At 43.2% G+C, this 24,599-nt stretch overlaps 1 protein-coding gene across 2 annotated transcripts in view; it reads right to left on the reverse strand.

Moving 5' to 3' along the window:
• Window positions 1–1,024: 1,024 nt before the first annotated feature.
• Window positions 1,025–24,599, reverse strand: part of SERPINB1 (serpin family B member 1) — a 66,345-nt gene continuing 42,770 nt past the window's right edge. For both annotated transcript variants that reach the window (XM_088471801.1, XM_088471800.1), the window contains 3 exons: window positions 14,847–14,989; window positions 6,168–6,335; window positions 1,025–1,523 (listed from right to left, as the gene is read on the reverse strand). In XM_088471801.1, the coding sequence (XP_088327927.1) occupies window positions 1,119–1,523; window positions 6,168–6,335; window positions 14,847–14,989 (716 nt within the window). In that variant the 3' untranslated portion in view covers window positions 1,025–1,118. The remainder of the gene's footprint in view (window positions 1,524–6,167; window positions 6,336–14,846; window positions 14,990–24,599) is intronic.

Below are 24,599 nucleotides of genomic sequence, written 5' to 3' on the forward strand. Positions count from 1 at the left end.
CTAGTGCATGACAGATATGATGTATCCACCATAATGAATACATGACCAGTATTATTAAAATATTTTCCAGCTCATACTATTAAACATGGGCCCATGGACATCATTCCACAAGTTTTGCAATTCATTTTCATGATCCTACAGTTTTTCTATAGAGCTGACAGTCTGATTAACCTTTACCCTCGTTTTTTACTCTTACCTCTCATTTTACTTAATATGGTTTACCACGCCCTCTTTCCTCCCGTTGTTTAACTCCTTTCCCCTCATTCAAAATTGGTCACATGCTAAGGCATCTCATGCTGCTCTCAGATTGGTTTATGCATGTACTTTCCTAATATACAGTAAGTATGCCTTCCACCATGTCTTGTGTGTCAATAAACATTTCGAGTAAAGAAAGAAAATTAACCATAACCAGATACAGTGTTATCTGCGTTCTCACTTCAATTTTTGCTCTGCACATGCAGAAGCTACTCTACCAGTAATATGCAGTTCATGGTTAAAATGCTCTTTTGTAGAAGTAGTCTCATGGGCCTATTTCTGAAAGGGGGCTGGAGATGCACCTCCATCACCCCCCTGTGTTAGTCCATGCCTGTATGCTGTCATAACAGAGACAGTAATTCCAAAAACAGGCAATGTGCCTGGTGGGGTTTAGTTTATCCAGCACATCGGCTACCAATAGGGCAGCACTGATATTGGAAATTGTAGGATTTACAGGAACTAAAATTTCTAAGGATAAATTATTCATATTTCGACTGTAAGATTAGGTAAAAAAAAAAAAGATGCGTCTAGTTAAACTTGCTAATGACAAGGAAGGTGAAGAACAGCAAATATAGACTTTGCCCAACATATGTACTACATCATCATCCCACACTTACCATTCCAAACCCTTTTAATTATTTTCCTTTTGGATCAATGTAGTCATCGTAACAAGTTGACTAATACTATAGTTACATAACACTTTTATCATTACTGATAATACATGATATATGACTTTGTTTTCAACAATGAACATAAGTGCAACTTTGCGTCTAGAACACATCACTTTATTTTAAGAATTGCTTTTTATCTATGAGAAGACAAACATAGCAGACATAGGTTGTATTATCACATGTTTTACCCTTCTATGGAGAGGAATATCTGCCAAAGAAAAGTATGTTATTGGTTGTATTGTGACGAATGAAGAAGAGAAAGGGATGGTTAGCGATGAATTCCTCTTCCCGTTGCAGGCACATACACACTGCAATGCCAGCAGTGACAGCCGCCGCCTCCGTGCCTTCTTCATTCACCTCCACAAAAGATTTGTGGATGACTTCAGATAAGGAAAGATTGCGGGATCCTGACATCCCTGACAGGTCTGCCTGACCCTCATTAAAGATATCCACCATTCCCATAGTAGATAATGCTGATTTCAGCTTATAACCGTCTTCTAGCTTGAATTTGGGCAGGTGCACATGGACATCGATTGGATGCATATTTCTCGGTCCTGTCCATTCTTGGAGTTTTTCTAAGGTCAGTTCCTTTTCAAGCTGGAGTTAAACAGAAGTATTTGAAAATTAAATACTATCAATCTTAAATTCAGAATTTAGAAAACTGCTTAACGTGGATGATTAAAGGCAAAGGGCCTAATTCAGAGTTGTACGCAGTTCACACAGCAGCTGCGTCTTGGATGTAGCTGCTGTGTGAATATGTGTAAAAGCAACAGGAGGCGTCTGCAGTAGAAAGGCCCCCACTGCCTGCTTTTCTGATCATGCCATCTGACTAACCCTCATGTTACTCAGGATGTTGTGCACTTCACACTTCTGGGGCCAGAGAAGCTGCATCCAAGGACGCAGCCACTGCCCTCTGCATACCCGGAAAAAGGTGCAAATACGTCCCCGTTTTCTGTAATGCTGGCCTTCACCTCCCGGTCCCTAAACGACTGCAGTAAATCAAGCTGTGGCTTAGAGAGCACTGCAATCGTCATCGCAGACACAGATCTGAACATCCTATAGCTATTTTATACTTTCCACCCGTCCAGATTTTGGTGGCCAGGTCCTGCTTTTTGGACCCTGTCCCACCCACCAGCCACACTGTCCTGTGGTAGGGAGGATGTTGGGAGAGAGGTAAATAGATGCTGGGAGAGAGGGACTGGGGGTATGCCCAGCACTCCGGGAGTGACTAAATCGGGGTGCATGGCTCATGGGTAAAACATGAGGCCACACCCGTTTGTTTTGTGAGGCCACAACCTTGTCACAAGGCCACACACCCCTTTTTGGACACACGTCTCTGGTACACACAAATGTCCCTCATCATGCTGGCCAAAAGTTGGGAGCTATGGCTATTTTACTTTCTCAGGTACTTTGTTATATCATGCCAATATACTGCCTTTTGTACATGTGTTCCCATGACTCATCCATTATTTAAGAAATTCTCCTAAATTATTGTAACATACCTACCAGATTGTGATTAGAGATCTACAGGTTGAGTCTCCCATATCCAAAATGCTTGGGGCCAGGGGTATTTTGGATAACGGAATATTCCGTGTTTTAGAATATTTGCATACCATAATGAAATATCTTGGGAATGAGACCCCAATATATACACATAAAGCATTTACAGTATGTATTATATACACCTTATACACACAGCCTGCAGGTAATTTTATACAATATGTTCAATAATTTTGTGGCTCAAACAAAGTTTGTGTACAGAAATGAAATTCATTTATGTTTCATATACACCTTATACACACAGCCTGAAGGTAATTTTATACAATATTTTTAATAATTCTGTGCATTAAACAAAGTTTGTCTACATTGAACCAACAGAAAGCGAAGATTTCTTTATCTGAGTCATACCAAAAATATTCCGTATTTCGGAATATTTGGATATGGAACACTCAACCTGTATTGTTAATTGCATTTTTCATTCGAAAATGATCACTTTGAATTGTGGCGATAATAAAGGGCTTTTCACCTGAATGAATCAAAATTAATAAAAATTTGAAAAGTGTATTTTCCTGGATAAGTAGAAAATTCATAAAATGGCCTTAGCATAAGACCATGAAAAACATCTACAGAATACAGTAGCAAAGGTGATTAACAATTAATAAATATAAGTGCAGCTCCTCAGGACATAAAAATTTAATAACAATATTGCAATATTGCAATAAACCACTTCTACACATGAGTAAAATATAAAATAAAATATAGTCAAATAGCTGAAAAGACTAATGAAATTAATAAGGTTCCCTTAGTGGATGACAAAGTTGCTCGGGATACTGGTGGCTTGGTATAGTAATGCAATATATGTAGTAAATAACTCTTCCTTTTAAGGGAATTATCCTTGTCTCCTTAAATAAGAGAGGCCACTCACCGCTGGTATAATAAAGTCCCAAATAAGCCAAATATGCGGGTGAACATAAGCGGTCATCAATGGGAGCCCGGTCAACAGGACATTCCACAGGGACACAGTCGGCAGCAATATTCAGCAATATTCATCCTACCCGTTAAGGGAGTCTCCAGGCTCGGGGCTGGCTGCCACAGTGTTGGAGAGTAAAATCCTGTATAATCCCTGCGGAAAACAGGGAGCAGGGAGCGGTGATATTAACTCCGACACCCGGGTTTAGCTGGAAGTGGTGAGAGGTGGTGTCTGCCTTTTGAAAGAACCTCAGTCAATGAGGAGAAACGCGTCAAGGTGCTGACCTTTTATTCTGAACTGCTGCTACATACCTAGACGGACCTCTGATTGCTGCCTGTGGGAGATTGAACACACTGAAGTGTGCATCTCAGTCACAGACCTCTGCGGACTTCGCGGCTTCCACCTATAACCCTGCAGCATCTACCGCTGACACCACCTCTCACCACTTCCAGCTGAACCCGGGTGTCGGAGTTAATATCACCGCTCCCTGCTCCCTGTTGTCCGCAGGTGACGGGTTTCACCATTTATACGGGATTTTACTCTCCAACACTGTGGCAGCCAGCCCCGAGTCTGGAGACTCCCTTAACGGGTAGGCTGAATATTGCTGAATATTGCTGCCAACTGTGTCCCTGTGGAATGTCCTGTTGACTGGGCTCCCATTGATGACCGCTTATGTTCACCCGCATATTTGGCTTGTTCGGGACTTTATTACACCACATGACTATATTTTATTTATATTTTACTCATGTGTAGAAGTGGTTTATTGCAATATTGCAATATTGTTATTAAATGTTTATGTCCTGAGGAGCTGCAGTTCTAACAGGTTTATTGTTTTTGTAATAAATATATGGTTCATGTCACATTTCTGGTTTGTTTTTATGGCTAAGTGATTTCAGGCGCAGACACAAGAGTTTTTTCGTTTTGGTTGTTTTGGGGAATCCTAGGCAGATATCCCCTTGTGCCAGCTGCCAGTAAGTCACTGCTGAATCCCTGTTGTTTTATATTAGCGCTCCACTTCTTCTGAATCATTAATAAATATAAGTAACGACAGTATTTCAAAGCTATTCTATTGTAAAAGAAATAATATAAATGGTACAGAATTATTTTAAAGCACCAACCAAGGACAATAATGAACAAACTGTGTGAAAATGGACTAACATAGGTCAAACTTACATTTTATATGGGAAAAATATTTTTCATACATTTTATTGATGCACCTGAATGGCAAATAATAAATTATAGATATCAAGTGATCTTGTTAAAATGGGTAATGAAGTAACTAGTGAGTTAAGGGTAGGCAACTGTAGCACTCCAGCTACTGTAGAACTATACATTCCAGCATGCCCTGCCACAGTTTTAGCATTCCCTAACAGCAAAACTGTGGCAGGGCATGCTGGGATATGTATTTCCACAGCAGCTGGAGAGGCACAGGTAGCCGACCTGTAGTGGGTAGATTTTGACTTTTTGCTAATTTCTTATGGCCTCTGTGGCCAGGGCTGCCATCAGAAATTGTGGGGCCCGGCTCTGACAAAATAGGCAGGGCCCCCCCCCATATAGTTCAGAAACTGTGAGCCGGAAGAGGGCGCGGACTGCACTGAATGGCAGGTACGGCTAGTACCACCCCCAGGCGATCCCGGCCTGTGCGGCCGCAAACCACTCCTTATGGCCCTGTATATCGATATGCAATTGCACATGCATCATATGTGCCTGGTTTGCTGCTGCCGGTTGTATGCAGTGCCCCCTAAAGTAGTACCCCCTATGAAATGCCCACTAAAGTTTTGCCCCTTATGCAGTGTCCACTAAAGTATTGCCCCTTATGCAGTGCCCCCTAAAATAGTGCCCATTATGCAGTGCCCCTTAAAGTAATACCCCTTATGCAGTGCCCCCTAAAGTAATGCCCCTTATTCAGTGCCCCCTAAAGTAGTACCCCTTATGCAGTGCCCACTAAAGTAATGCCCCTTATGCAGTGCCCCCTAAAGTAATGCCCCTTATGCAGTGTCCCCTAAAGTAGTACCCCTTATGCAGTTCCCACTAAAGTAATGCCCCTTATGCAGTACCCCCTATAATAGTGCCCCATATGCACTGCTGACTAAAGTAGTGCCCCTGTGGTTTTGCTCCATAAGCAGGCCCCCAGCCCAGTAACTTACCACGCTCCCGCTGTTGCACCGCCGCTGCCTCTCTGAGTCGATCGGATGCGCAGGGCAGGCTTGCTCCTCACATCACTGGGAGCGCTGGCCTCTGAAGCGCGAGGCCAGCGTTCCCAGTGATTCACTGCACGGGTGACGTCATGACGTCACCCGCGCAGTGCATCACTGGGAACGCTGGCCTCGCGCTTCAGAGGCCAGCGTTCCCAGTTCACAGATACATGCATCGGCTGCTGATGCAGTAGCAGCGGCGGGTTGGGGCGTAGGACAGGAGGCCCTTTTAGATTTCTTCAGCGGTAGCGGCAGGCGGGTGGTTGAACTTGGCCGGGCCCCCGTTCTCTGTCGGAGTGCCCGGGCCCGGTACAGTAGTCCCCACAGTCCCCCCCTGATGGCGGCCCTGTCTGTGGCTATACTGTAATAATTTAGTATTTAAGGTAAGAATATATATTTGCAAAATAGATCTTAAGGTCTATAACATTTATTTGTAAAAGAGATAAACAGATCTCCATAAAACACAGTACATCCCTGTCAGGTGAAAGTATTACTTTAGTGTTTTTCCTAAATAATTACCAAATAATAATAATATTGATTCAAAGGGAAACAATACTGAGTGTAAAACACGCTTACCTTCTCCAATCCAGTTGTGTCATCAGCAATGTTGTCTGGCAAGAGGATAATCATACTGAGTTCACGTCCATCATAAGGGAGCTCTAGGATACGACAATTAGCTTCGGGGACGTAGTTGAAGGGAAACTTTTTCAATTGATACATCATTTTAACTGGCTTCTGATCATTCTGGGCAGATAAGCAAAAAGAAATATGTATTTTTAGGGTATCCATTAAAACAGCTGAGGCAAATATATCATCCCAAAAACAAACAAGATGTCTTTTGTGCTGTCATTTTGTTCTGCTTTGTTATATACAGTAGGTACTCAGAGTAACTCCTGTTTCAGATTAAGGGGCCGATTAATTATAAGGGGTGGGATGTACTAAAGGGAAAATCCCGGCAAAATTCCAAAAACTGGTGTTCTCTTCCATATGTACCAACTTTCCGGAGCTTGGACCTGGTGGGCAATGTCATCTGTAGATGGTATTGCCCAATAGAAGCATATGGGCATCTTTTCGCATTGTCCAATTGGATCCCTCCCAGCATCCCCCACGTGCACGTGTCATATGACACGTGCAGAAGGACCCCGGGTCATAAACCCCATACTCCAATTATCACAAAGGTCAGCTTTTTTTGGAAGAGCTGTCCTTTGCGATTTTAATCACATGTCTAGGTAAATACCAGTATTATTAATGCTGTTTATATACCCGATAAGTGGCGGGAAGTACTGCATCCAAAATGCAATTTACAGTGGTGGTTACTTAACAACTGGAGCAAATCAGTATTGCTCTGTTTCAGGGACAGCTGCTCCGAAAAACCGCTATCCCCACAATCCTTACCAATCGTTATCACTGCTACTGAAGTAGAAGTATTTCTTACTCCTCAATCAGTATTCGTAATTTGCTGAATATTAGGCATCCTCATTGGGACCCTAATAATAAATGTGCCAATTCCAAAAAACATGGGGAAACTAATGTGTTACAGACCCATAAGGGGTCATAACTAGGCCCCTAAATGCTGGTTTGTGCAATATCAGAACATTATGGTAGAGAAGTGTTGGCACATTCATTTCATACCAGTTTTTTTGTGCAGTAAAACCATTGTTTAAAATTATTATAAGATTTATACAGATACACACAAAGATTCAATCACAAGATTACATTAAAACAAAGTACATAAAACAATTACATCAGTTTTTTTAAATATCTTTTTATTAAAGCATCACATCACATGCATCCAAATATCATTACAGACTTGAACAATAAATATAAAACACACAATTCTGTGTCTACAATTGCTCGTAGTTAGTAGCATTAGTAATCATTAACAACATGAGTAAACCTTGTTTACATGTCGCAGACACATTTTGGGTAGTCAGTCAATTTTAGTACATGTTTTAAACAGGAATGTGCAGATCCCTTCTGCCAGGGATAGGAGTAGCCCAGAGCCCAAAGGAGGTGCAGTGTGTGGTTATCAAGTAATATGGGGGGTCTCCGAGCAGCAATCTAGTCTTGTACCATTCTGTATTTTTGAAAAAGTCTCTAATCTACTGGAAGGGTAGATATACAGCTCTCCCAATAATAAAATCATTTTGAAGCTAATTTCTCTTTATCTAAAGTTGTTTCCAACCATTTTATCTGGAATATATTAGTTTCCCTTTAAAAAGAGTTAGGGAAGGTAGTTGGGGAATGATCCATGATTGTAAAATGGTTTTATGGGTAGCTGCACTAATAGCCAAAATTCATTTCCTACAGCCTCTGGCAACCCTCTGGCCATCCGGAATAATTCCAAACATTGCCGATTCCACCATAAAAGGCAAACAGTGTACTACGCGTTCCATCAAATAATGTCTAATTTGTAACCAAAAACGATGTATCAATGGGCAGGTTCAAAAGCTATGAAGTAGGTCTGCGTCTGGCGTGCGACAGCAGCAACAATCACTAGAGGCTGACATACCTGCCAAATACTATCCATGGGGTAAATAATAGGCCCTGTGGAATATGTTTAAGAACATTTCTTGATATTGTGCGGGTAGCAGTTGACACAAATTAATTAGGCTTTTCCTGTAAGTAAAAGATCACAGGTCAATGTTGGGAATGGCAGCCAATGCCTCATACTTGACTTAGTGCTGGCGTGATCCATGGCTGATCGTAACATTGTATAATGCATAGAAATAACTTTCCTGGTAACCGGTGGAGACCTCCACAAAAGATCCAGACTACTAGACCAATCTGTATCCGAAAACCATTTGATCACTGAACGAACATAGTGTTGATTTTGAAAATATACTAGCGGATATTGCTGAAGTATTGGGAATTTTTAATGTCATTGGTTTCTTGAATGTACAATTTACCATTCAGCTGACATCCCTAATTCCCTCCCGCCAATATGCAGTGAAGGGAAAGGCAGCTTCCCCATGCTGGAACTCACTGATATCTAATAATGGCAAGAACAAGGATTTATGAGCATTTCTAGAGATCCTAAGTACATCCTATAAGTTACCAGCAGACCTTAAGCTGGGTACACTCTGATTGATACTGTATATTGGCAACACATGCAGCTGCGGGGAGGGGGGCGGACACGCCTCCCTCCCCCCAGCCAGCGGGACCCACCCCCTCCTACACACTGAACACAGATGATGGTTGTTCAGTGTGTACAAACAACCATCAACTGCAGATCACTCGAACTGCAGATGCTGTATATCTGTTCAGTGTGTACCCAGCAATAGAAAAGGGTTATCTTTAAGCATCTCATGAACCTCAGCAAAAAATGTATGGATAAATGTTGTCAAGCTGCCTTCTGGCAGGATAGTTTTATGAGGTGTTAGTATATATTTCACTATCAGACAGCCAATCATGCAATCACACAAGTATCTTAGCAAAGCAGCATAATTATAGGATTGGAGGTGCTGGAAATGAATATCCCTATTTGACTTTGACTATTGCAATTTTAGCAACGTGTATGTGCGTTTGCCTTTCCAGATAAAATGTCTAAACATAGCATTCATTTTGACCACATCCACCTTTCTGAGTAATAGAAGTAGTGATTGTAATTAATACAAAAGGCGTGGGATAGTGGTCATAATAATTAGGTTGGCTCTGCCAAGGTTGGAGAGCAACAAGTGATGCTAACCCTCCAATTCAGAGGAGATGGCAGAGATGGCTTCCTTTATGTTTACACGATAGAGTTCCGAAGGAAGTTTGGGGAGTTTAATACCCAGATAAACAATATGGGATCTCACCCAAGTTAAAGCAATATGTCTGCTCTATAATGGGATTGTGTCCCCAGGCACCAAATACATCCCCACAGATATAGTCAATGTCACCGCAAATCCCGACACACTACCAAGTTCCTTTAAGAGATCTAACATCTGAGCAAGGGAGTCTCTTGGGTTGGCAATGTACAATAATACATCCTCTGCAAATGCAGATGATTACACATCCAATTCTCCTATGGATATTCCTTTACATATAGGAGAGGCTTGAAGAAGTCTAAACAATGGGTCAATTAATAAATTAAAGAGGAGTGGTGAGAGCGGGCAGCCCTGTCTGGTACCACGTTGCATTATCAGATGTGTCCACCCCCTCATGCCATTGCCTAGTAAGGATGTTGTAGGAGCAGAGTAGAACTATTTAATGAGTCTAATAAAATTAGGGTCAAAATCTTGGCACTCCAACACCTGAAACAAATGGGGCCAGGCTACAGTGTCAAAGGCTTTGTGCGAATCCAAAATAGCATATGTATATAGTTCTAGGGTTATGAGCAGAGGTTATTGTCGCTGCAACAGCAGTTTAATTTGCCTTTACTGAGTGTCATCTGCGAACAAAACCTCGTTGATGGGGCATTCGTATATTAGGAAGGATTTGTAGCAATCTATTTGCCAAGATTTTTGAGAATATTTGAAAGTCTGTGTTTATAAGTGTGATTGGCCAATAGTAGTCTACCATCATGGGATCTCTCCACAGCTTCGGAATAAGTGTGGTCAATCCTTTGGTAAAAGACATAGACCTGTAAATGGTATTATATAACTCCAAAAGAGTGGGTACAAGTTCACACTGAAGCATCTTGAAATAAACCCATGTAGCCGTCAGGACCTGGAGCCTTGTGCAGCAATAAGTGTGATAACTGTGCGTAGTTCCTCCTCAGTGGCATCCCCATCCAAAATATCCCTTTGAGCCTGAGTTAATGTAGGCAGAGTTTCCTCGTTTAGTAAATGAGTATGTACTGTAGAGTAGCAAGAGGAGGATGGGGCTATTAAGATCAGAAAGGTTTTGTTTACAGACATGTCTCTCAATGCTACAATCAAGGAACATTTATTCCACAGTTTGGAAATTGTGGGCTAGAGTTTCCCTGTCTTATTACCCCATTTATAATAAGAATGCAAGTTATAATCTAAGCATTGTTTTGCCTGAGGGGTGAGAAAGGATTCTAACAACTTTTTATCACAGAAATAGGTGTCTAGCATTGAATCAGAGGGTGATGCTATGTAATGTTCAAAGCTTTTAGACATTGCATAACGTAGGGAGTTATATCTAGCAGAATTTTCCCACTGCACTTTAGGAGGCATAATGATGAATGTGATCTCTTATTACCGTTTTGATGACTTCCAGAAGATAATGAGGTTATCCCAGTGATCAATATTATCATCCAAGAAATTGGACCAGGAATAAGATCCTTCAGGGATGTATTCAGAAGGCCACTGAAACCCTCCCAGCTCGAGAGTCGGACTGCTCTATAGATTTACTACCTGGGAAAATGCCTACTCGTGGAAGATTGTTTCCCCTCTCGCTTTCTGAGGCCAGAGCAGTATCTGAATACATCAAGAAGAACCTTGACCATGGGTTCATCAGGGAGTCTAAATCACCTGCAGGAGGTAGTCACCGTCAAGGATCGGTATCCACTACCACTAATATCGGAACTCTTTGACCATATAAAAGGGGTAATAGTTTTTTCCAAATTATTTCTCCATGGGGCCTATAACCTAATCAGGATCTGAGAACGGGATGAGTGAAAGACTGCCTTCGACATGTGGGATGGTCATTATGAGTACTTGGTCATGTCTTTTGGTTTAAGCAATGCACCTGCTGTTTTCCAAAAGTACATAAATAAAATTTTTCGAGATCTGTTATTCAAGTGCATAGTGGTGTATCTCGATGACATCCTGATCTTCTCTAAGGACATAGTGAGTCAACGGAAGCACGTATGCGAAGTACTGTCATGACTTTGGTATCACCAGCTCCTTTGCAAGTTAAAGAAGTGCTCCTTCAAACAAAAGAAGCTGCCATTCCTGGGGTACATCTTTTTGGGCTCTAGTCTCCAAATGGACCCTGAGAAGCTTTCTGCAATTATCAACTGGACTTGTCCGGTAAGGTTAAAGGTGATACATTATTTCCTGGGCTTCTGTAACTTTTACCGGCAGTTCATTAGGAACTATTCATCTGTTGCAGCTTTCATTACCAAGAAGGGCCAAGGCACCCGGGTGTGGTCTCCTGGGGCAGCGGAGGCATTTGACTGCTTGAAGCAGTGTTTCACCTCAGCTTTCATCCTGAGGCAACCTGATTGTGACCAACCTTTCTTTCTAAAGGTGGATGCCTCTATAGTCAGGGTTGGGGCAGTGCTTTCAAAGAAAGGACAAGGAGGGAAAGTAGTACTCTTGTGGTTTCTTTTCCCGCAAGTTTTCAGCTCCAAGGAAAAACTACACCATCAAGGATAAAGAATTGTTAGCCATCACGCTGGCCCTGCAGGTATGGCAACATCTGTTGGAGGGGTAAAAATTCCCTGTGATGGTTTACACCGATCACAAGAACCTTACTTAACTTAAGTTCGCTCACTGTCTAAACTATCATCAATACAGATGGTCACTGTTCTTCGACTTCTTCAATCTGATGATCACGTGCCGGACAGGCAGCAAAAACATCAAAGTGGACGCATTGTCCCGGACATTCAGTTCCGTAGAGGGGGACAAAGTTTGACAGGATAAGCAAGCCCATTCTGAACCCAGTTTGCTTTGAAGGAGTAACCACCAAGGTCTAAATTCCTCCAGTGAAGGCACCCATAGCACCCGAGCTCCATGTAAAACTGCTACAAGAAAATAACTCTGGAGCTAATCCTTAGGGATTATTGGTGGTCGATGGTCATTCAGGATATTAAGGACTTTGTAGTAGCCTGTTCTACCTGTGCTCAACACAAGGTTCCATCTCACTCTCCCTCGGGTCCTCTGCATATCGTGTGTGAACATCCTTGGACCCATATTTCAATAGACTTTGTCACCGATCTGCCATCATGGTTCTCTAAAGTGGTTCACTCTGTCCCATTTAAAGGCCTACACTCAGCTCCAAACCTAGCGAAGGCTTTCATAATGAAGATCTTCGTGGTACGTCTGCATTGTACTCCACTCTAATCCAGAGAATACCAGTACCTGTACAAGGGAAGCAAGTCTGAGGGCCGTCGGACGCAGCTAAGTCCAAACCTCCTTATGGATGTCCCTGGTGAATACCGTCAGCACGTTAGACTCGTGCTTCAGTACTGGGTCTCGCCAATCCTGAAGTACGGGTTAGCATCCATTATCCATCTGTGAGTTGTGATAGATAGTGCCCGTTGGAGGGTCTGAACCGAGTCATCTGCTTCTTTGTTCTTGAGTGAAAATTCTAGCAGTATTAGTATCTATTTTAGCTAAAGAGGCATCTAGCCTCACTTGCAGATCTTCAAATCTCTTATCTATTAGAGGCATCAACATGGATATAACCATTTTGGCATTGTCAGTAGAGGCTATTTTCCGACCCAGAGAACATTGGTGGGGGAGGATGGAGCATCTATTGCCCTTTCTAGTATTAGTGGAAGGTGTAGCTGGATTTGAAGAGGTAGATTTCTCTAAATATTTATCCATATGAACTCTACCAGAGTGCTCAAATAACAGTAGTGAATGAAATCTTTAGACCAGCCAATTAATCACAGTTGATATTAGGGGAATTAGCCTGTTAGCTGAGTGCACAATAGGACCCTAAAAATATTGTGCTATACATTTAATATGAAAAAAATGATAGTTAGGAGCTGATTGGTAGGAAGTTTATCTCTCTCCACGTTATCACTCTTCAAGGCTTAGTACATTTTCCCTCAGGATCTTAGGTACCTCAAAATTTGAAGAACAATAATATTGAAACACAGTTCACTTAATAATTATGGCAATGGTAAAATAAAAGCCAACATTAGAACACAACAGTCTTAGAGTGGGTATAAGGGCATGTCAATCTTCTGTGCAGATAGATTTTATAGAACTGTCCTTGAGGCTGTGAAAGTGAGAGAACACTGCTTGAGGAAGTCAATAAACAGACAGCCCAGAACCCGTAGGCAGATTACTGTATATGCACAATGCCAGTCAAAGAAGAGGCAAGGGAAAATAGTTAGGGGGATATTGGGGGATGCAGCAGGAAAGAAGGTATAGGGGAGTAAGGATAATACACCAGGTAGGGAGGGCTAATGAATAGAGAAGGCAGAAATATTATGAGAGAGTTTGTTAGTCAAAAGAACAGAAGGGGTAAGCAGACCATGTTAGTACATGAAGGGCATTAATCAGGCAGAGAATGGGCAATCTCCAGCCTTGGCAACAAAAGGTATCCAATGCAGCAAGGTAGGGTATTGGAGCCTCTCAGCCTGCCAGCTCCACGGCACCAGCTCTCAGCAACCAGCCCAGCAAGAAACAAGTTCGCAGGGATGCCTCAGCTAAATGAAACCTCAGAGGTAGGATCAATAATAGGCAGAAGCGGACACCAGGGGACCTTGAATAAAGTAACCTCCAGAGTATCCAGGTATATCCTCCAGGCACTAGCCTAGCCGTGAGGAGGAGCCTAGCTGTCACAAGTAGACCGCAGGATTGGCCGCCAGCAGCGGAGATAGACATTCGTAGGAGAGGCAGAAGGCAGCAGGGTCAATTAGGTACTTCTTAGATGGAAGCCAGATGGGGAAACCCCCTCCAGACACGTCGCAGGTCACACTCCTGGCAATCCCCAGTCCGGTCATACAAACAGGACCTGTCGATGAGTGCTGCTCCCGACTGGTATACAGCACCAGGGTAAAGCTAGGTACACACTGGAGTGATGTCGTTATGCACACCCTGCACCCATTATAGATACGTCCCTGGCCTCATTCATGTTAATGAAGTACGAAACGAGTGGTCGCTCTAATGTGTACCCACGGTACGATATGTCGACCCCACAGCCTGACATATCGTCCCGATACCCATCATCCAGTGTGTACCTAGCTTTACTTTTGTGATAGGGGATGAGTTCAGGCAATCCGCCCTAGTGTTTTTGCGTCAACAGGACATTGGCGGTCATGCAGGCCTTCAGAACCGATGGCCAGACTCTATGGGTAGATAATTGCTCCAGGGCAATAAGGGTCTCCCTGGGTTCCCGAGATGACAATGAACCACAATAGTTGTGTGATGACCCTGAATTTTAAGTATTGGGGATGGATGGAGGCAGTTTACTCACTTGTCCTGGAGAGATACATTAAAAATCGGCCATGATGGATGGGCCGCCCACAGGTAGTCCGCTCATACAGTAGCAGTTTTATTCACAGGGCAAATTTGCTGCTCACAGTGGCAAATAGAAAATAGGATAAATAACACATTGTTTCCGATACTGTGTTAAAAGAAACAACACTGGTGATAATGACTTGTTGAAAATAAATTTTAATATTACCTTGTTTAATCTGAATGGTGCATCTTTTGTATTTATGGTGTTGAATTTCTCAGCCCAGTCCCCTTTAAAATATATAGCATTCACTAGCACCAATACTGTAGCTGCAGTCACCGATCCCTCAGGCAGCACTTCTGGAATTTTTCCTAAAAGTAAATGACATTGTTTTGAATATGTAAAGGTTATTAGAAGTTTAAGTTGAGATTTTGCAGTCCTACAAAAGTTCCTCACAGTGATTTCAGATTTGATATACTTTATGGGACAATACACTCCTCACTGTGGAACACAAAGAAAGTATTGTCTGTAAAGTGCTGCAGTATATGTATACGCTATATAAAAAACTGGTAATAAATAAATGAGTATTAGAAGTCACCAAAGAGTTATGTGAATGTATTAAAGCACATAGCTGCAAGCACTGCATGTATGAAGGAAATAAACACTGCAATTTTTTTATTTGTTAGCAGTGTATTATTTAGAATTAAGCTTCATGTCAGGGCACGATTACAGTATCCCCCTGACCGGTTCTACAAAGGTCAGGACGGCGGTCACGTGGATTCTCAAGTCCAAACGTAGCAAGGCAGGGCGGCGCTAGGTGTCTCTGCACCCAGCGCCATCCCGTGCTTCCCCTCCACCCTCTCCTTCCCTGAGTCTCCCCTGACCATAAAATAATACCTGCAGCAGGTGGGTGGAGGGCGGGGATTTTCTTCAGCAGAACCCGGCGCCCCTGTGCGGCGGCACTGACAGAATGTGACCCTGAGACAAAAGGTCTGGTCATAGAGGAAGTTGGAGAGGAATGTCTATGGAGAGTCTTTGAAGATCGGAGTATCAATGGCGTCCGGGCCAAGCCGGAGCTACCAACAGGACCGTGCCCCCTTCTTGCTTGAATTTTCCGAAGCACTCGAGGCAGAAGGTTGACTGGAGGAAAGAGGTACACCAAAAGGTCCACTTAACAAATAATGCATCCACAGAGGCTGCGCCAGGGTCCCTAATCCTGGCCCCATACATTGGAAGCTTGTGGTTGTGTCGTGAGGCCATGAGGTCCACATCCAGTAGGCCTCGTTTGTCCACCAGGAGCTGAAAGACTTCTGGATTGAGAGACCACTCCCCTGAATGCGCATCGAGACGGCTGAGGAAATCTGCATCCCAATTAAGAATCCCCGGGATGAACACTGCGGAGATGGCTGGGAGATGGCGTTCGGCCCAGGTGAGAATGCCGGACACTTCTGCCATTGCTGATTGACTGAGTGCCACTCAAGGTAGGCAACTGCTGTGGCGTTGTTGGACTGTACTTGTACTGGCTTGTCCTGAAGAATATCCTGAGCCAGAGTGAGGGCCTTGTAAATGGCTCGAAGTTCCAGGACGTTGATTGGTAAGATTGCCTTGGCTGGAGTCCAGCATCCTTGGAAGGAGTGCTGGCCGGTCACTGCGCCCCATCCGTGGAGGCTTGTGTCCATAGTAAGGAGTGTCCAGTCCGGATCCAAAAGGAGTGACCCTTGTATAGGTGGGACATCTGTAGCCACCAGGATAGGGACAGTGAACGTCCAGATAGAGGCCCATCATCTGGGATCTGAGCAGATGAGGCAGCCCATTCCACCTGGAGAGGATCAAGTGTTGTAGGGGCCTGGAGTGAAACTGAGCAAACTCCACCATGTCGAAGGTGGACAACATGCATTGCAGAGTAAATTGACACTCAGTGACTGTGGAGTACTCTGTGCACTCGGTTCTGTAGTGCAGAGATTTTTTCTGCTGTCAGGAAGATTGTCTGAGCCTGAGAGTCCAGGAAGCCTCCCAGATGTGCCATTCTTTGTGAAGGGGTCAGGGAATACTTTTTCCAGTTGATCAGCCAACCATGTGTTTGTAGAAAGGCAATGGTTACTTGTAGATGGTGGTGAAGAATTGGGTAGCTTGCTAAGAGCAAGAGATTGTCCAAGTATGGGAAGAGTCTGATCCCCCGACAATGAAGATGGGCTGCCATAACTGCCATGATCTTGGTAAAGACCCGATGAGCTTTCAAAAGCCCAAAAGGCAGTGCTTGAAATTGGTAATGTTGTTGTAGGCAGCAAACCGGAGATGATGCTGATGAGAGGGCACTATAGGTACATGTAGGTAAGCGTCCTGAATGTCCAGGGACACCATAAAGTCCCCAGGCTCCATGGCCAGGACAATAGAGTGTCGGGCTTCCATATGAAACCTGGGCACCCTGATAAACTTGTTCAGAGACTTGAGGCTGAGGATAGGCCGATGAGACCCGTTGGACTTTTGAATCAAGAAAAGGGTAGAATAATATCCCTACCCTCTCTGTGATGAGGGGACCGGAATTATTACCCCTGAGAGCAGTAAAGACTGAATGGAGGAGCAGGGCTTTGCTTGGGTCCGATGGAGGTTCTGTGCAAAAGACCTGCTGGGAGGCTGCCTCGGGAATGAGAGGGTGTATCCGCGGGAGACCACTTTTACCCAGGCATCTAAGGTGGTCGGACGCCAGAACTGTACGAACTGAAGAAGTCAGCCTCCCATCCTGGGAACCCCCAGGGGGAGGCCCGACTCATCAGGCTGAAGGCTTGTCCTCAGATTTGGTAGGTGGACGTCTTGGTAGCCTTAGTGGATGCCTACTGCCATGGAAAGGCCTGACCATTAGCTTTTCCCCGGGGACGAAAACATGACATCCTAGGCTTCATAGCAGATGCAGAGGGTAAGAATGTCATCTTGGAAGCTGCCAAGGTAGTTACAATCTTCTCCAATTCTGGGCCAAACAGGATCTCCCCAGAATAAGGCAGAGATTCCAAAGCCCAAATCTGCTTTCCATGAGCGAAGAGAAAACAAAATGAGGGGCTACCACGGAAGTAGCTGATGCCTTGGAAGCTAGGAAACAAGTATCCATAGTCGCCTCTCCTAAATAGGAGGTTGCATCTCTAATGTGAAATATGTAAGACAGCTGTTCCCTCGAAGCATCAGAGGGAAATGTATCTTCTAGTGCCTCTGCCCAACTCTCAATGGCTTTTGCCACCCAGGCTGTAGCCCTGGCAGGACGAGTAATAGCTCCTATAATAGAGTATATAGACTTCAGGCAAGTTTCCATCCTTCTATCCATAGACTCCTTTAAGGAGGTTGCGGTGTGGATATGTAAAGTAGCGTCCTTAACTAGACGTGTCACGTGGGAATCCAATGCAGGGGGAACTTCCCATTTAGTGCAATCAGTAGCTGAAAGAGGGTTAATGGAAATCAAGCATTTAGGCAGCTGAAACTTTTTACTAGGCATATTCCATGCTTCACACATATGATCAGATAGCTGATCTAAGTGAGGAAACTCTGGCAAAACTACCTTCTGTCGCTTAAATAGTGGCTCTTTTGCCCGAGGAGTGGGTTCTGCTTCTTCTATTTGAAGAATAGCTTTTACAGCTCTCACAAGTGCAGGTATATTCAGTTTAGAGGGGTTCCTCCTCTCCTGAGAGGGAGTCAGAGTGAGAGAGGTCTGAGTCTTCTGCCTCCCGAGATGATAACTCAGAATCTGATAGCTGGGTGGACTGGGAAGATAACACAGCACGCTTAGTAGGTTTCCTAGGTAAGGGTCTCTCCTTTTGCAACATTTTTTGAAAGGCTGTAGAGGTAGCTGCCAGACTCTGCACTGAGGTAGAAAGTACATCTACCCATGGGGGGCAAAGGATTCACAGGGAGTACCTGCTGTGGGCATCCCATAGGGGGAACTACCACAGGGACTGCTAGGTGGTCCACAATTTTTGCCAACACCTGTGAAAAAGAAGCCCAGGGGGGTCCTGAGGAGAAGATGCAGGGGCTGAGGGGCCATGTGCCGTATAACAAGATGCACATAGACCATCTTGAATGAGATCCTCTGAAGCTAAGCCTGCTAAACAGGACTTGCATGACACCAGAGTGGGAGCAGCAGGCTGCTTGTTATTCTTGCCTTTGCTAGACATACTGTAGCTGCAAGGATAATTGTAGCACACAATCTGGCAAAGTGCGGTGAGCAACCCAGATATACAGTATGTACAATATGGCACAGTGTAGTGCGCAACACAGCTATACAGTATGTGATAGTTGTCACAAATATAGGTAGGTGTGAGGTACAATGAACCCCCTATACCTCAGTATGCCAGGGTAATGCAAGAAAGGGAAAGGTAGAAGCTGACAGTTGTAGAAAAAATGAACAGACAGCAGCACTAGCACAAGTCACATACAATGCAGAGGATACAATATAACTGCAGTGGGCACTAAGTTCAACTACACAGACCGCAGTGGCTGGTAGGAAATAGCGCTGTATAACCTGGCTTCTGGGAGAGGTATACAGGGAGACCAGATTCAGTGTTCCCGGAGACTTGAGGCTGATGCAGAAAATGGTTGCCGTGAGTCTCTGAGGGGGCGGAGGGTGAGTGAGGAGCAGCACAGGGGCGGTAAGACCACAGTGGAATGGTGCAATGAGCTGGGGGAGAGGCCAAAGGGAGAAGGCCTTCTCACCTATGCTGACATCAACCACCAGGTCCCTGACATTAGTATTCTGTCCCCTGCTCCAGTATATTATACCCTGGTGGTCTAGTGGAGTCCCGGACAAACCGGTGTCCACATCAGCGCCTCCGGTCTGTCTCCTGAGACCAGAAGTAAGACTGCGCATAGATGCAGTCTGGGGTCTGAGGAGCCCTGCTAGCTAGGTCCCACGGGAGCCCCATCGAGAGAACCTAGCCGAGATCTGGAGTCACGGCACCGTGGAGTGGTGATAGAGCAGCAGTGCAGACGTCCAGAGGACTGTCCAGCACTGCTTGCTCTATTATGAAAAAAATGAAAATAAAAATAAATTTTGGGCTGCTTATAGCAGCCCCACTGTTATAATGGTGATCCAACTGCTGCCGGATACCAACGAAACGGATGTTGCCTTCAGGCTGTGGGCAGGGTTGAAAAAAAGCTTTGCTGTTGGTGTCCGATCCTCCAAGTACCACCTACACCCCATTGTCTCCCTGTGGAGCCCTATGGACCCTGAAGAAGAAAGAGCAGTTTTTGGAGGTGACCACATTTTGTTGCTTGATACATCCCGCCCTTTATCATTCTCTTGATTACACGATACACCCCTATAAGCTTCTAAGTATATATCAATCAGTTAGTAGTCTACCACCACCTGCGGTAAAAGGGCCACGGGTCCCCAAATCTCTTTAGTTAATCTGGCCATACACTTATATACACATAATATTATCTGTTCAACCCTCTAACCATTTGGCTGGTTGGAACAAAAATCTGGTAACGTATAGAAGCAAATGACAATTGACCATTTGCTCCCAAATGCCGGAAAATCGGCAAAAACAATCGTTCAGACAAATTTGTTAAATCAAATGAATTTAATCAATTTGCCTGAATGACCATTTTTGAAAATTTTCCAGTGTTTGGGAGCAAAGGGTCAATTGTCATTTGCTCCTATACGTTACCAGATTTTTATTTTTTTTGCTTTACAATTGCACACAACTAGTCCTCAGGTTATTAGTGTAATACACTGATGGTGTTGCGCTAATTGGATTTGTAATTACAAATAAATACTTAACGTGGCAGAAATGAATTCAAGACACCAAATAAATCTACCATGAATTTAATAAATACACAATAAGCATATCAGTAATGGTATACAAATTACATATAACAATCACCTTAATATTGTAAAAGTCTGTACAGACTATCATATATTACCATGGAACCTCTTGATTCCTAATAGAAACCTGCATAAGTGACAGGTTTACAAAAAAAAAAAAAAAAAAAATCTTAATCTGACAGTTCTCACCCGATCAAAGTCCACATATGAGAGTCCTAATAATCCCTTTGATTTTACCTCCTGATTTTGACAAGGGGTGGCGCTGGAATGTTTTCCAAAAGGTATAAACAATACAATGTTATTTAGGAAACACAGAGTCCATGCTAATTCGAAGCACACATATAATCCACCTATATATCCTGAAGAGGTGTAGCGGTTATTGGTATCTCCTACCACCTGGCCAATGGACAAGGTTATCCTCTGACGGGGAAATCCTGAGGCTGTAATATGGTCAACACATGACCGCCTGGTTATCTCTCACCGTCTTGAATCCAGCCAGCGGGCACCGTCACCGCAATGTGTAGCGCTTATGGCTCTCCGTGGAAATAAATGGGTATCCAAAGTCAGCAAAACGACTGTGTCACTTGATGAAAATCCTCTAACTAGTTTCGCTTCCACTACATGAAGCTTTATCAAAGAGTATGAATCAAGGTAATTAAGGTGATTGTTATATGTCATTTGTATACCATTACTGATATGCTTATTGTGTATTTATTAAATTCATGGTAGATTTATTTGGTGTCTTGAATTCATTTCTGCCACATTAAGTATTTATTTGTAATTACAAATCCAATTAGCGCAATACCATCAGTGTATTATCTTTGTTTGGGATCATCAGCAGGTGATCTTTTATTGGGTTTACACAGACCCATAGGTGTTTGCAGCTGTGGTCTATTATTCAATTGTAGTTTATTAGCGCCAGGCTGTTATTTGGTGGAACACTCAGGTAATTAGTCCCACAATACTTCTAGCAAAATCAATAATAGCTATAGGGCAGCCTAAGCTATCAATGCTTTTTCAAAGACTAATGTTCTAGAGTATATATGAAATAAAATAAATAATATATTTACAAAAAGGAGTACATTACTATGTTACACCATGGTAATAATAAAAAGGGTTACAATAACAGTAGACAATACATGTGTTGCAATTCAAATAAAAAGGATAACTTACAGTAAATAGAAAATTAAGTTTGTATTCCCTGATAGCTGTGGGGCACAGCAAGGAAAATGCTGCAGCTCTTAAACTCGATTTGAACTAAAATAAATGGACCCAGATCACAAAAAGACCTGCTAGTGTACACCACTGGATGTAGTTACCTTGCCAACGGACGGGATGCCGGCTGTTGAAACCCCAGTGTCGGAATTCTGACCCAGGACTAAACATAGGCGCCTAAATCCTGACTCCAGTTTAAACACCGACGCCGGAATCCTCACAGCATGCATCTCGAACATAAGTATAGCGGGGCCAGGTTAGGTGTTAGCCGGGGTGGAGTGGGGGAGTGGTGTTAGGTTTAGGCACCATGGGGGGTTAGGGTTAGGCTCCAGGCGGGGGAGGTTAGGGTTAGGCGTTTAGGCACCACTGGGGGGGTTGTGGTTAGACACTAAGAGGGCATGGTTAGGGTCAGGCACTAACGGGAAGGGTTATGGTGCAAGAAGGGAGGGTTAGGGTTAGAGGCAGAAGGGGGGAGGATTAGCATTGTTAGATACCCCTGTTGGGATACTGAGCATCGGGATGCCGCTGTCGGTATTTTGACAGCTGGCATCCCGACTGCCGGTATTTCATACCCAACCCGTACACCACACCCATATCCTAATGTCATCCCCAACCCTGTCTGGCTCCTGACCCAGTTCCATGCTTGGGTGGCCCTTCTAGTTTCTGGTAAATTGTATGCTCACATTATCTGTCTTTATTCAATCAGTAAAATTATATTACACATTACTGTATAGCTAAGTACCTACATACCCATTACATATCTTCCCAATGCTGTGATGGGCTCCTAATTCATATAATTTGAGTACCTATGCTTACTACATAGTTCTATGATCCTAGTTTTCTGCATATGGCTTTCACACATTTTGGCCAATGCTCCTGGTTGTGCTCTCCCGATCTGGTCTGGAGACAGACAGTCCTTTGTAGTGTCCCAAAGTAACTATCAATGTCCCTTAAGATCCTAAAAGAGGTAGTTGGAAGAGACTTTTTAATCTGTAGGTAGGGTGTTCTTAAGGTTGTTACTGTTGTTATCAGTGTTCATTGGACCAAGTAAATGCAGCTTCTGTATAGTGCAATTCATAGGCAAGTCCACTTCCACATTTCTATCAAAATATTGTAACATTCCTGCTCAACATCCCCAGACTGATAACTAACCAACAAGATGGCTACTGTCAGTGGGGAGACAAATTGAGGAGACCCACACTACCACAGTACGAGTATGATCTACAGCAGCTGTGACAGGAAGCGAAGCATGTACAGTGAGGTTCCACTGGACTGCAGTTGGGGCTCTAGTGTACACCTCCGCGCATGTATGTCAATGTCAGAGACACTGGCGCATGCACACTAAACATACCCAGAAGTGCTGGGACGCTACCATAATACATATAGAATTAATTAATAGATTGGGGTATATATACCTGTGGTACCCCCATAGTTATGGTGTTATCCCTTAGTTAGTTAGGGGTTCATATAAATATCCTTTAGCCCTGGTAGTTTTTGTTCTATTACGTTCTACATGTCCCATAGAATTTAATGGAAGGGCTGCTATGACCTTCTCTTCACCCCTAAGCCCTGAGCATGCTCTGTTAGGAGTGGAAGAAATACCTGGCCGGCCGGGAGACTTGCCTGCTTTTCTGGGTGGACAGGAGCATCCCCAGATTTTTGGGAGGCTCCCGGACGAATCAGGAGAGTAGGCAAGTATGGTGTATGCAAATACCTATTCTTATTTCTTTATTGCTGGACTGTGCTTAAAGCTTAAGCTGTGAACTATATGCTATTCTGCATTTTTTACCTTAATGCTGGTGTGAAAGAAAAGCTGAAGCCGCCGAACTGCATACTAATCCCTGTTTTTTTCTCAAATGCTGGACTGACTTTGCTTAAAACTAAAGCCACAGATCTGTATGCAAACACTTATTTTCACTGTAATGCTGTACTGGTTTTTTTTACAACTACGGTATGTGTTGCAGGTATTGAGACAAATCTCTTTGAATGGAAGCTGAGATAATTTACTAAATATACAGTTGTTAAGTGTCAATTGTTTCTCTCATAATAAAATTACATTGTACCTTGTAACCGTCTCTGTCAATGTGTCTGAGAAAGGGGAACTCTTCACACCAGGCTGGCCTCTCTGATCTACTCGAACCTGATCCATAGTAATTTAGGAATATTACACACCGGACATGGACAGTACTAGGCACCCTTGAAAAAGTCCCATTAGATGAAACACGTTGGGTACATGACCACTTCACCAACTATTTTATCTTTATAGGGTTTACTTGCAACAAAATTTTTTTAGCTACAAATTGTTAATATGCCTGGTAGTGCTCCAAGTCAGCGTTACTGCAGGTACTTGTAAATAAATCGCTGAACAAATGAAACTGTGCAGTTTTTAACAAGCGCAGCATCATTTGTTTTAATTTACCCATTCCCATTCGCTACTCTCTCACCCGAATGCACCTCGCAACCAGCAACAAGGCATCGGGATTTGCATGGCCAGCAGGGACCACCTAGGTAAGTAACATTATCTTAGTTCATATTTTTTTTTATTTTAATGATATATCATTGTGTTATATATCTTTTATACCTAATGTGAATAAATGTTATGACTTTTAGACATACCCTATTGAACAATGTTTTAATATTTATCATCTATATATATTTTTGCACTGTTCCTTACATTTTTCAAGGGTACGCATTTGGTAACTTCTATAGCGCTGCACGTACTGTATTGATCAGAAAATTAGGATAACCAATATGGATGGGCAATTTTTATAAAACAAAAATAATATTGATTTTGGAATAAATATTTTCATTTCAAATAAATATCAATATATCACAACTATGTCTGCAATGTGTATTTCAATACCTTAACAAACAATTGATAGAAATACAAAACTATTTATACCACAGTTTTTATGGTGAAAACACCTCACAATCCCCAAAAAATTACACTATCTGCC

This window comes from Taudactylus pleione, unplaced genomic scaffold (assembly GCF_031769625.1).
Source record: "Taudactylus pleione unplaced genomic scaffold, aTauple2 ptg000116l, whole genome shotgun sequence".
Classification (NCBI taxonomy): domain Eukaryota; kingdom Metazoa; phylum Chordata; class Amphibia; order Anura; family Myobatrachidae; genus Taudactylus; species Taudactylus pleione.